The sequence below is a fragment of the Echiichthys vipera genome (assembly GCF_963691815.1).
Source record: "Echiichthys vipera genome assembly, chromosome: 5".
NCBI classification, from domain to species: Eukaryota; Metazoa; Chordata; class Actinopteri; order Perciformes; family Trachinidae; genus Echiichthys; species Echiichthys vipera.
In genome coordinates, this window is record NC_139830.1 from 31,565,061 (window position 1) to 31,578,599 (window position 13,539).

Consider the following 13,539-nt stretch of genomic DNA (forward strand, 5'->3'; position numbering starts at 1 on the left):
GGAAAAATGATTTATACAAGTCCATCATCAGTTATGCAGTATGCAGTACATACATACTAAAATCCTGAAAACTCTGTACCCATCAAATGCCAAACAATAAAAAAAAATACCATGTGGAGCCACTAAAACATGATCACATCAGTGACATTACATAGACAAATAAATCTGCTGGAGAGATGTTTTCAGTTTGCTGAAACCATATCAATAAATCTCTTTTTAACGTGACCTGTGTGAAACATTTGAGACGAGTGCTTTTTTCACAGTAGATGAAGCACTCCGCTGCAGCGAGTCCCATGGGGAATTCAGCTGCTTCAATTTAGACAGGAAGGATGGATTCATTTGGAGACAGTGGAAGCAGATCACTCATCCTTCCATCAGACATGGAAAGGAAGCACTTTTACTCCACTCTCATTTCCACTTGCTGTTCATCTGCATACACAGCTACATTCAGACTAATGGGAGCCACTCGGAGCTAGACAAATACCATCGCCTCTCAAAAACGTCTCAATTGGCAAAGGGGGTGATGTTAAAACAAGTCATGTAAAGCTTGATCCAGGATTTTACATTTCACAAATTAACTTCGGATTGCTTTTCCACATGATATGATGGACATAACATGGTACATAGGATGTGTAGGCCACTAGGGCTGGGCAATTCATCCAATTTTATTTTCAATTACAATTTTGCCTTCCAATTATTATGAAAACAAGATAATCAAGATCAAAAGATAATTTTGCCGCATTACATTTCACGATGAAGCTCTTGTTTCGTCTTTTGTTTTCGCCTTTTCACGGAGTTACTCACTGGAATATGTAATAATATATAGTTGAACAGAGATTTCAGTAGGGCGTGGCAGTGCACAACAACAAAGTTTCATTTATTATCTTTATATATTGAATGTACAGTATATTTAGTTGTTTTCATATTTTGATCTCCTTTATTTCCATTTATCATGAAAATAAGCATTCATTTAAATTCATATATTTGTATTATAATATTTATATTTACATTTTCAGAAACATTAATGTTTAAAAAAAGTCTTTTTTAAAAGTAAAATAAATGCATGAACATGATTTCCAGTCAGTGAGTAATCGTGTGACCATCGTGTGACCAAAATAATCATGATTAGTCTCTTTGCTTTAACTGAATGGCAATGTTGACCCATCAGGCAAATCATTGTTTAATTTATTTATTTTTTAAGCCAGACAACATTGTGTTAGTGTCATCCATGTGATTTGATGGATGTTTTATTGTTCATATACAGTATTAGTATTAGTAGAACTGAACTGGTTGTGTAGAAGATTCACTTAACTGTTGCCTGTTTAGTTCCTGACCTCTCGCAGCATCAGCTGTTTCTATGAGTGAGTCCCTGTGTATGCACAGGCGACCAGTGTTTTTGTTCAGTCTATTCTACTGATCTACAGGTGCCGCTAACATGCTAACACATGCTGCAGCACAGCAGCAGAGGCAGGATGGAAAGCAGGTAAACATGATTGTAAACAAAAATAAACATTTTGTTTTTATACAAGAAAACTCCACAGGGCCCCTTTATTGACACCCAACCTGATATTTAAGGCTCTTTAGTGTTTAGGGCTAAAAGATGTAGTATTTTTATAATGTTTGTTTCTTTATTTTTGTCTTAAAAGACACTGAATATTGGTATAATAAATTACCATCAGAAGTTGTTGTTTGTTGAGTTTGAAGTGTGACGCTGGAATAATTAGAGACTTTAAATGTGTTTTTAACATTAATAATATTAATATAATTTTACATACTGTACATTTAGCTTAATTAAATCTTGGTGACTTCAGTTTGGACTGTAAGTGAAGGAAGACTGAAAACGCTACAGTCTTACAATGAAACCTGATGTTTCTCCAGTGGTGGACCCTCAAGGCCAGCAAGGCCTTCACTGCTGGCCTAAACATAATCAGGAATATATTTTTTAAATATATATTCTTTCCACAAATATGTATTAAACTGTTCCCCATAGTCTATACTCTTCATTTCATAGCTTTCCTAAATTGGTTGCTCTGCTTCCAGCCCCGGGTCGAGATCTGGGGGAGCTGGCGTTTATGTTAGAGTTTTTAGCCAATCATTATTCAGCTATCATGTGTTGCCAGGGTCCCAAATCTGCCCTTACGCCTGCAGAACCAAGAGTGCAGGCGCATGGTAGCTTAAAGTCAATGATAACGGACCTGTGGCATTAACCAATCAGCGTCAAGTTGGGTTCACTGGCACCTGCTATCAGGCCTACAGCGTCATCGCGTGCACGTCTTTTGATTGGATACGCGCTAGAGAGCGGCAGAGCTATGCAGAGCTATGCAAAGCAGACCTGAGCACAAATGTCAATGTGATAAACGGGAAATAAGGACATTTCTAATTTGTGTAGCACGACAAGTTGTTTTAGTTTATTCAACCCTCAATGGCTGAAGGAGGCGAAGATAACAATTTGATCGCAGATTTAATTACAACGCCATTCTCTAGAAAAACTTTTCAAAATAAGCTAGACACTGTAAAGAGAGGCCGTCCGACCCCGACGCTAGCAAGCCTGACTCAGCATTATTCAAACACACTTGATCTGAGTGAGTACAAAGCACTTTATGTTTTATTAGATTTGTTTGCCTTTTCCCCATTTTATTTAGTAATGTTAAATAAATATTAAAAACCTAAGTTGGCAAATATTCTGTAAATTGTTTATTTTTCAATGAGCAGTGTCTGTGTGTGCGTCAAACATGTTTATATGACACTGCTGTTTTGTGTGTGATGATGCGCTGTTTGGTGAACACACTTGTTAAAGCTCATCACTATAGTGTTGGTGGACTTAATACAAGTTTGTATTATACCTTAAAAGCCTTTTATTTATTTTTGAAATGATGCCTTTGTGTGATATATAATGGCGCGTGAGCCCGTGATGGAATACATGGAGCAAATGAACGTGACAGTACAGCTTATAGTTGAGTTATTTTTGTATTTTAGTTGGGGACTTTTGCAGCTTTCTTTATTTTGCTGAGTTAATATTATTGTTAAAAAAATATATTAACGAATGTATCTGTGACGCTGCTTCGGCTGCAACGTGACTGATTGGTTGATTGAATTGATTTGACGCTGTTTTGTGAGGAAACTTGTTAAAGCTCATACTGTTGGTGGAGTGAATAAAAACTCAGTAGAGTAATATAACTCTGTTGTACTTGACTATATGTTAAGGTGATGCAACGCCCAGTTGTACTGCGTTTTGTTCTAAATGCATAATGTGTAGAGCCATGGCATCATAATTATGGTTTTAAGAGATGGATTAAGACTGGTAGGGCATCGCTGCAGGCGCAGGTCTGAAATGCACGGCCCGCCACCCAGTTTCTCTCTGCACATACATGTAAATGTCTCTGGAGACCTCTGCAGAGGACCGAACGTCTCATACAAATATGAAAGAAACAAAGCATCATCCCGGCTCGTGCTGATACATGTGTAGACATTCAAACTAGAGCTGGTATCTAACTACCGTTCTGTGAGTTTCACATGTCTGCCAGCTGAACGCACTGGGTGTGTGTCTTGGTTCTAAATGGATTGAAATGTGTGAAGTTTTGATTTAACGAACAGTCAGTCTGTACATAAAGCAACAAATCAACTCATCAGGTGTCTTTTCTCTCCATCAGATGCCTGTGAGCTCAGAGTGGACACAAACACGGTGAGCAAACACATCAAACTGTCTGACAACAACAGGACGATGATATTTGTGAGAAAGAAGCAGAACAACCCAGAGGCTGTGTTCAAGCTAAAACAGGGTGTTGCCTTTTAAATAGTTGTAGCAGTTTTAAATGGCTGGACTCCACACATAATATCACTCAACACGTTAAAGAAGGCCACCCTGTTGCTATCCTGTCGGTTGAGCTTCATTTGATTTTTAATAATAATAATAATAATAATTCATTTTATTTATATAGCGCTTTTCAGGGACCCAAAGTCGCTTACAGAGTATGACATAAAATATATACAGACGATAAACAACAGGAGACAAGGATGACAAGGATGACAGGGAAGCAAGGCGAAGGGGGCGTGGGGTAATGGTGGTACAGACAAATAGCCAGAAACAGGTACAACAATAGAGGTGGGGGGATGGATTGAAGAGCAGTGGGGGGGGGGGGGGTCAAGGGGAGGGGCTGAAATGGGTGAGGAGAGCGGAAGGAGGGTGGGGGGGGGGGTCGGGGGGGGGGGGGGGGGAGGCCGGGAGTGAATGTAGTTATGGGTAGGGGAGGTTGTAGGCTTGTGAGAAAAGGAAGGTTTTTAGACGGGATTTAAATGTTGTGAGTGATGGAGAGTCGCGGATGGGCTTTATATTAAAGCCATCACGAAAAGGTAATAGGTAGAAGTAGGTAACAAGTTCATTGTGAGATGCACAGGCAGACACTTTTAAATCTTGATGAGATTTGTAAACACACTTTTTTTTGTAATTCTAATTACAAAATAAATAATGAATGACTAATTTAAAAAATAAAGCGGCATAAGGAAGCATTAAATGTGAATCATGATCTGGTCATATAGTTATTGTGGTATATGAAAGAGGAGGAGGAAGACCTGAGCCACAGCAGCCTTGTGTTTCTTCATCAGCTCGTTGAGGTCCTCCTGATCCTCCTCCATTCTGGACTGAAGGTCATTCTTCTCTCTCTGCAGACGACTCAGCTGCTCCTCCAGCTGAAGGACACAGAAATTTAAAGACATCTGTAAATCAATCAACCCAGCTGTGGTGTAACTGTGTCAGACAAAATTAGACATAAGAAGGCAGCTAGCTCTCCAACGGAGGCCAAAATATATTTATTTACACATAGGGGGAAAAAAAACTCTCAATTAAGGTCTAGTGCTGCACACCAGGATTATTAAAGGAAATGCAAAATGAAACTAAAAGGAACATAAATATTGTAAAATTAAACTTAATAAAAACGTGTGAGCAAAATAGAAAAAGTCAAAATTATGATGAAATAAAAAAGGAATTGAAAATTCTACTGTTAAAACTAACTATTATAGAGTCAAGCGTTATTTACTTTATTAGTCAAATGCTTTTGTATTGTAGCACAACATATAAAGTTGTCATTTACTCTACTTACTTATAAAAAATTGAAAAGTCACATCTATCACCCTCAAGCATAAAATACGTAGGGACATATGCATTAACCACACACCCGCGGTCCCTGTCCATCCAGGGGGTCAGAGTGGACATTGTGGAGGAAGTGTAGGATGAGGGTGTGTACAATTCACAACGGCAGTACATGTATTGTGCGCAGAGAGCTGTTACTGGGGTGCATAAATGACCTGAATGTGCCATAATGTGAAAGTTCTTATTTTGAATGTTGGTGATTTCCTCTATTATCATATTGTGCTGTTTAAGAATGGGAATGTTCTCATTTGTCCAGGTCATCATTATCCCCAAATTAATTTCAGTCAAAAGCAACTGGACTTGGTTATTTGTCTAGGAAGACGTCGCCTCATCCAAGAGGCTTCATCAGTTCATGTACGCATCTGATCAGGCTAGGACTGGTCCAACTAACTGGTGTGGAGTTCCAGGTATTTAACCTCTCACAAGGCCGATGATGTCACTGGAACCCTTTGTGCTCTAAGTGCCAACGACAGTCGTTGGTGGAAAGTAGGTTTGGACTTCGTTAGTGCTCTATTGAGTCTTAACGACAGTCATTGGAGTCACAGGAGGCCATTTGTGAACAGTTGTTCTTGGAGGTTAGATTGTTGAATCTCCTGGGAAGGGATGAAAAGGCTGCATTCTAAAAGTGGTGTCTCAGACCTCCTCCTCTGTTTAGTGATGGTTTCTCTACTTTTGCATAGATGGCTTCTTTTACTCCTCTTTCAAACCATCTGTCCTCTCTGTCGAGGATGTGGACATTGTTGTCCTCAAAGGAGTGGGCTTTCTTCTTGAGATGTAAGTGGACAACAGAGTCCAGGCCTGAGGAGTTAGCTCTCCTGTGTTGGGCCATGCCTTGTGCTGTTTACTTCAGAGGATTATAAGACATCAACAGAGATCTGCTGTGTGCAGAAGGAAAACTATTTGTCTACTTTAACCTCAACAAAAGCAGCACAGATAGCTGTACTTCTTCCCCTCTTGCCTTTCAAAAAAAAAAAACTCTAGACACACACACATAGTTAACTGTTTCATAGAGGGAAGTTAAATTCATCCAGAGCCTGCCATTATGATGAAACTCAATAAAATAGTTGTTCAGTGTTAGCTGTTCCTGGTCAGGAATCACAGGAGGAGACACTTTTATTTTGTCTCCTGACTAGAGTCTCTGGAGCTCACCTCTCTCACTTCACTCAGCAGCAGAAACAACACACAGGACTCCTCAGCGGGTCGTTATTTGTTCTGAAACTGAAAACTGTAGCTGCTGGACATTTACTTATATCTTCACACATAGCTCTATAAGCTTTACTTGTCCTCTGCTCTGATGGAACACATCTCCTTTCACATGTTCATGTCATTAATGTGTCACGCCCCCGGAGAAGAGGGCTGCGTTGCTCTATCTTTTAATTGGCACACCCACTGATGTCACGGTTGAAGTGGTTCAGAGTGAAAAAAAACAGGTATGTTCATCTTCAAGTTCAGAACCAACTTTCTGAACCCAGTAAATGTTGACCGAAATGCTCCAGCCGGTTCAAACTCTGGTGTGCGAACCGGAACGGAGTCTGTTTCCTGTCAAAAAAGGCTATGAGAGGAGTACACATTCAGTGGCAGACTCAACACACCAAGATGCACCACAGGAAGTCATTCCTGCCTGTGGCCATGACACTGTCCAACTCCTCCCTCAGAGTCCACAGAATGCCCCTGAACTTATTTCACCCAGTCAGCTGCTTTATCCATTATGATTTATCCATTACGTACATCTGTAACTGTTTAATATTATTGTGTGCAATACTGCAATAATAATGCAACTGTGCAATAACCCAGTTGACCTACATTATACGGCACGTCGATATAATAATACTGAATTCACATTATACTGCAGTTAGATATAATAATACTGAATTCACATTATACTGCAGTTAGATATAATAATACTGAATTCACATTATACTGCTGTTAGATATAATAATACTGAATTCACATTATACTGCAGTTAGATATAATAATACTGAATTCACATTATACTGCTGTTAGATATAATAATACTGAATTCACATTATACTGCAGTTAGATATAATAGTACTGAATTCACATTATACTGCTGTTAGATATAATAATACTGAATTCACATTATACTGCAGTTAGATATAATAGTACTGAATTCACATTATACTGCAGTTAGATATAATAATACTGAATTCACATTATACTGCAGTTAGATATAATAATACTGAATTCACATCATACTGCAGTTAGATATAATAATACTGAATTCACATTATACTGCAGTTAGATATAATAATACTGAATTCACATTATACTGCTGTTAGATATAATAATACTGAATTCACATTATACTGCAGTTAGATATAATAATACTGAATTCACATTATACTGCAGTTAGATATAATAATACTGAATTCACATTATACTGCTGTTAGATATAATAATACTGAATTCACATTATACTGCAGTTAGATATAATAATACTGAATTCACATTATACTGCTGTTAGATATAATAATACTGAATTCACATTATACTGCAGTTAGATATAATAGTACTGAATTCACATTATACTGCTGTTAGATATAATAATACTGAATTCACATTATACTGCAGTTAGATATAATAGTACTGAATTCACATTATACTGCAGTTAGATATAATAATACTGAATTCACATTATACTGCAGTTAGATATAATAATACTGAATTCACATCATACTGCAGTTAGATATAATAATACTGAATTCACATTATACTGCAGTTAGATATAATAATACTGAATTCACATTATACTGCTGTTAGATATAATAATACTGAATTCACATTATACTGCAGTTAGATATAATAGTACTGAATTCACATTATACTGCTGTTAGATATAATAATACTGAATTCACATTATACTGCAGTTAGATATAATAATACTGAATTCACATTATACTGCAGTTAGATATAATAATACTGAATTCACATTATACTGCAGTTAGATATAATAATACTGAATTCACATCATACTGCAGTTAGATATAATAATACTGAATTCACATTATACTGCAGTTAGATATAATAATACTGAATTCACATTATGCTGCAGTTAGATATAATAATACTGAATTCACATTATACTGCAGTTAGATATAATAATACTGAATTCACATTATACTGCTGTTAGATATAATAATACTGAATTCACATTATACTGCTGTTAGATATAATAATACTGAATTCACATTATACTGCAGTTAGATATAATAATACTGAATTCACATTATACTGCAGTTAGATATAATAATACTGAATTCACATTATACTGCTGTTAGATATAATAATACTGAATTCACATTATACTGCAGTTAGATATAATAATACTGAATTCACATTATACTGCTGTTAGATATAATAATACTGAATTCACATTATACTGCAGTTAGATATAATAGTACTGAATTCCCATTATACTGCTGTTAGATATAATAATACTGAATTCACATTATACTGCAGTTAGATATAATAGTACTGAATTCACATTATACTGCAGTTAGATATAATAATACTGAATTCACATTATACTGCAGTTAGATATAATAATACTGAATTCACATCATACTGCAGTTAGATATAATAATACTGAATTCACATTATACTGCAGTTAGATATAATAATACTGAATTCACATTATACTGCTGTTAGATATAATAATACTGAATTCACATTATACTGCAGTTAGATATAATAATACTGAATTCACATTATACTGCAGTTAGATATAATAATACTGAATTCACATCATACTGCAGTTAGATATAATAATACTGAATTCACATTATACTGCAGTTAGATATAATAATACTGAATTCACATTATGCTGCAGTTAGATATAATAATACTGAATTCACATTATACTGCAGTTAGATATAATAATACTGAATACTAATACTTCACAATAGTTCATTTTATACTGACAATACTAATTATAAGTTGATATTTGCTTCAGTAGGCTGTTTGTATGTACAGTGGTATGCAAAAATTTGGGCACCCCTCTAAGATTCCATGATAATTTGTTCTAACTTTATAAGAGAAGATCACAGCTACAGAGATGTAGACATTTCAGTATTTTCCAAACCAAAATTCTTAGAGTAGCATTACATAGTTTTATTATGATAAAATAAAATGTAAAAAATGGTATGTGCAAAAGTTTGGGCACCCTTTTAATCGCATTCATTTCAAGACCTGTAGAGATTCATAGCTGACAGGTTGTAGCACAAAATTGCTTGGATTAGCTCATGAGACCTTCAATTACAAAGACAGGTGGAACCAATCATGAAAAAGGCTATTTAACAGAGGTAATTGCTGGCTGTGCTTGTCCAAGGTTCTTTCTTAGAGTGTGGCAACATGGGGGCATCTAAACAACTCTCCACGAACCTAAAAACTAAGATAATTCATTATCATGAATTAGGAGAAGGGTACAAGAAATTATCAAGAAGGTTTGGACTGTCTGTCTCCACAGTTAGAAATGTTGTGCAGAAATGGAAGGCCACAGGAACAGTCCTTGTGAAGGACAGATGTGGTAGGCCAAGAAAAATACAAGACAGGCACAGGCGAAGGATGGTTAGAATGGTCACAGACAAGCCACAGACCAACTCCAGAGAACTACAAGAACACCTGGCTACTGATGGTGTAGTTGTTCATCGTTCCACAATCCAGCGTACTTTGCACCAGGAAAAGCTCATTGGAAGGGTGATGCGCAAAAAGCCTTTCCTGAGTGTTCGTCACAAGAAGAGTCGCATGGGTTATGCTAAAGCAAATCTGGACAAGCCAGAAGCATTTTGGAAAAAAATATTGTGGTCAGATGAGACTCAGATGGAGTTATTTGGTCAGAACCGGAGGAGATATGCATGGCGAAGAAAACACACTGCATTCCATGAGAAGAACTTATTGCCTACTGTGAAATTTGGCGGAGGGTCCATCATGTTATGGGGCTGTGTGGCTAGCACAGGGACTGGAAACCTTGTTAAAGTAGAGGGCCACATGAATTACTCTCAGTATCAGCAGATTCTTGACAAGAATGTTCAAGAATCTGTCACAAAGTTGAAGTTACGCCGGGGTTGGATTTTTCAGCAGGACAATGATCCTAAGCACTGTTCAAAATCCACCAAGGAATTCATGCAGAAGCACAAGTACAAGCTTCTGGAATGGCCATCCCAGTCCCAAGACCTTAATATCATTGGAAATGTATGGATTGATTTGAAGCAGGCTGTGTACGCACGGAAGCCAAGAAACCTGACTGAACTGGAGGCCTTTTGTAAGGAGGAACGGGCCAAAATACCACCTGCCAGACTTCAGGGACTTGTCTGTGGCTATAGGAGGCGTCTACAGGCTCTTCTAGCAGCAAAAGGAGGCTCGACTAAATATTAATGGAATTATTTCTTTGGGGTGTCCAAATTTATGCACATGCCTATTTTTGTTTAAATGCACATAAAAAATATTCTGTTGGACCAATAAAAATGGTTTCACTACTGAGATGTTTCTGTTTCCATGAGGTATAACATATGTTAAAATGAAGTTGCTGCTTCAAAACCTCACTAAGTGACAAACGGATGTAATGATTTTCCTAAGGGGTGCCCAAACTTTTGCATACCACTGTATACAATTCTTATTCTATTCATTATTTCAATTCAGTGTTAACGTTATATTTTCCCTTTATTTATTTCTTATATATGTTTTCTATTCAAGAACAGATATGGTAGAAGTATGTCTATTCTATTGTACATTTAGGTGACATTAGATAGCCCACTGAACAGCTGTAATGGGACAAAATGGTCATGGTGCCGAGCCGTGCTATGACTTTAACGCTGTTAAGCTGTCTGCACAGCAGAGGGTTTTCTCTGAAGAGAGCCCTTATTAGCTGCTACACAGCCCCCCTCTTATCACAGGGCCCAACAGGGCTTATTTGAGGTGCCATTCATAGCCATGATATCTAATTAGAGGTTAAAAGCTAGCAGCAACTTTCTCGTACATTCAGCTGAACTGTGCTGAAGTAATCCTATTGCTGTAATGACTAGGATAATATACAACAGAGGGAAAGAGGTTGGGGAGCAGGACTAGGGATTAATAAATGATGACTAATGTGACGATGTGAAAAGGCTAATGAACCCACTTGCACATAATGAGTAGATGAGGAGCGAGGGACAGGCCGAGCTGACACTGTGGCATCCAGAACATTAACAACAGTCCAAACAGGATGCAGAATGAACCCAAATCACTGAATCAAAGGGCAGCTTCAAAACATGAATTAAGATTATGAGGGCAAGATTGATTTATCTTTATCTTTATCTATTTTTAATAATACCACCTGAGATGTACCAAGGTGTACTTCAGTAACTAAAAATATCTGTGTGAAACTGGGACAAATTAATTTACATATCACGCTTTCCTTTTTTTAAATTCACCATTGGCCTCACTCAGTGCTGATAAAAGCTGCAGCGTGGGCAAAATATTGTGATGAGGGCTTGGGAAAGGTGACAGTTGAAAGCATCAAACTTTCATTTAACACATTTAACAATAGGCTGTCAGTGCAATCTCAACCCAATGACTTGGCTCAGCTCTTTGTTTTTGACTTTTTTTCTCTCAGATTGCCACGGCTCTCTGTGCAAAAATAAAGCTGTCAAAAACATGCGAGACAATTTTCGCAAAACACTGCAATTATGCTTGACAGAACAGCGAGAAAATGGCAAAAATGGCGGACAATCTGAAAGAAATGTAATTTGCATGATTTGAATTGTAGCGTATGATGTGGCTGAGGCTGCATCAAAAACCCTCCATTTATGTTATAACTATTTCTGTCATCAGTTCCAGCAGCCTCTCACTTTCCCAGCAGGCTGGATGTGTACTGCAGAGGTCGTCCTCAAAGACAAACACGTTCATCTCATCTTTGCAATATTCCTTTCCCAACTTCTACCAAACAGATCATGCACTTGGTGAAAACAATTAAGTTGCAATCACTTTCTGTATTTCCTGAGGTGGAATACTCAAAATGGAGAAACAACCCCTGTATAAAACCCAAAGGACAGCAGAGATGAAGCCACCCATGGCTTGTGAAAGAGTTCATTTTTTAGCGATGGCAGTAGGCTACTAGTGTCTGATACTCATTTAAAGATAGCATTTATAAGATTTCCATCTATTTAATTGTCTGTTTAGTTCCTATCTAAAGTGAGTTAAAACAATAGTGACTGATTATGTGACCCACTAATGAAAGCACTTGTTGCCTCATTGCTGAGTTTTCCAATATCTGTGGAGACATTCACTCTCTACGTGTAAATAAGCCTCCATGTTAGTGACGCTGCTGACAGCGGCTGGTCTGCCGGTGGAGCTTGTCACTGCTGGTTATGCTGCATTTCATTGTCATTGGAAATCTGGAACTTCCATCTTCTGAGTCAGGCTTCTAGTAAGGGCAGAAGTGTAAAACAGTAGGAACATGTGTGTGTGTGTGGATTTAAGAAGGTAAATGTTTCAAATAACGTTTACAAATGAGCAAAATCTAAGAAGAAAAGTCAGCACACACAGTGACCGTTAAGGTGACAAGACGGAGGCTCTGAAAGAACAGGCTCACCTGCAGTTACATCTTACTGACAAAGAGGCCACTAGAAACAAGATATCTCAATTCTTATTTTCTTATCTTATATGACTTTTATGGTTACTGTGAAATGATTGAAGTCTAGGGACCGGCGCTTTAGCTGGCCAGGAGTGCGCTGTTCAGCTCATTTTCTGTGTAAGTGTTGCAGTAATGTATGGTGGAATTAGCCAGCTAGCTCACTAGCTTACCTAAAATAGGCCTAACAAAGTTGTCACTCATATCCACATAGTATCCAGTCACAAGGACAAGACCAGGCGACCTAGCCAATCACAGCACAGTAGGCGGGACCAGATGCCTGCACAGTAAACTATGATGTGGAAAAAACACATGAATGACCGTTCTCTCTTACAGCGGTCATATGGCCAGGGCCACATATTTAAATGACCAACATCTAATTTTAGTGTTCACATCACTCTTATAAATTCTGATCTGTGTCAGAAGGCAAAACAAAATCACATTTAGTACACATTTACTGTAACATGAAAGTCACTTTAAAAAACAGAAGGACTTTTGGAAAAAAAGCAGACAGTAAACATTTGTGGAAGTGCACATTTGAATCATCATTTGCTTTCTGTTTAGAGGCAAAAAGAAAAAAAGGACAAACAAATTAAATTGCGGTGACCTCCTCTATCCATCAATTCCTTGTTTCTGTTGGTGACCTGCAGCTGTGTCACCTCAATTATCTTTTCCATTCACTTCACTGTGGACATATTATTTACTTTTCTAAAACATGCAGTCTTTGCACGGTGCCATGTCTTACTCAAATAAGCTTGAGCAATAT

General features: G+C 37.6%; 1 protein-coding gene across 12 annotated transcripts in view; it reads right to left on the bottom strand.

Moving 5' to 3' along the window:
• myo18ab (myosin XVIIIA b) overlaps positions 1-13,539 on the bottom strand; it is a 199,368-nt gene that overhangs the window by 22,686 nt on the left and 163,143 nt on the right. For all 12 annotated transcript variants that reach the window (XM_083914286.1, XM_083914285.1, XM_083914295.1 and 9 more), the window contains one exon: positions 4,570-4,686. In XM_083914286.1, the coding sequence (XP_083770412.1) occupies positions 4,570-4,686 (117 nt within the window). The remainder of the gene's footprint in view (positions 1-4,569; positions 4,687-13,539) is intronic.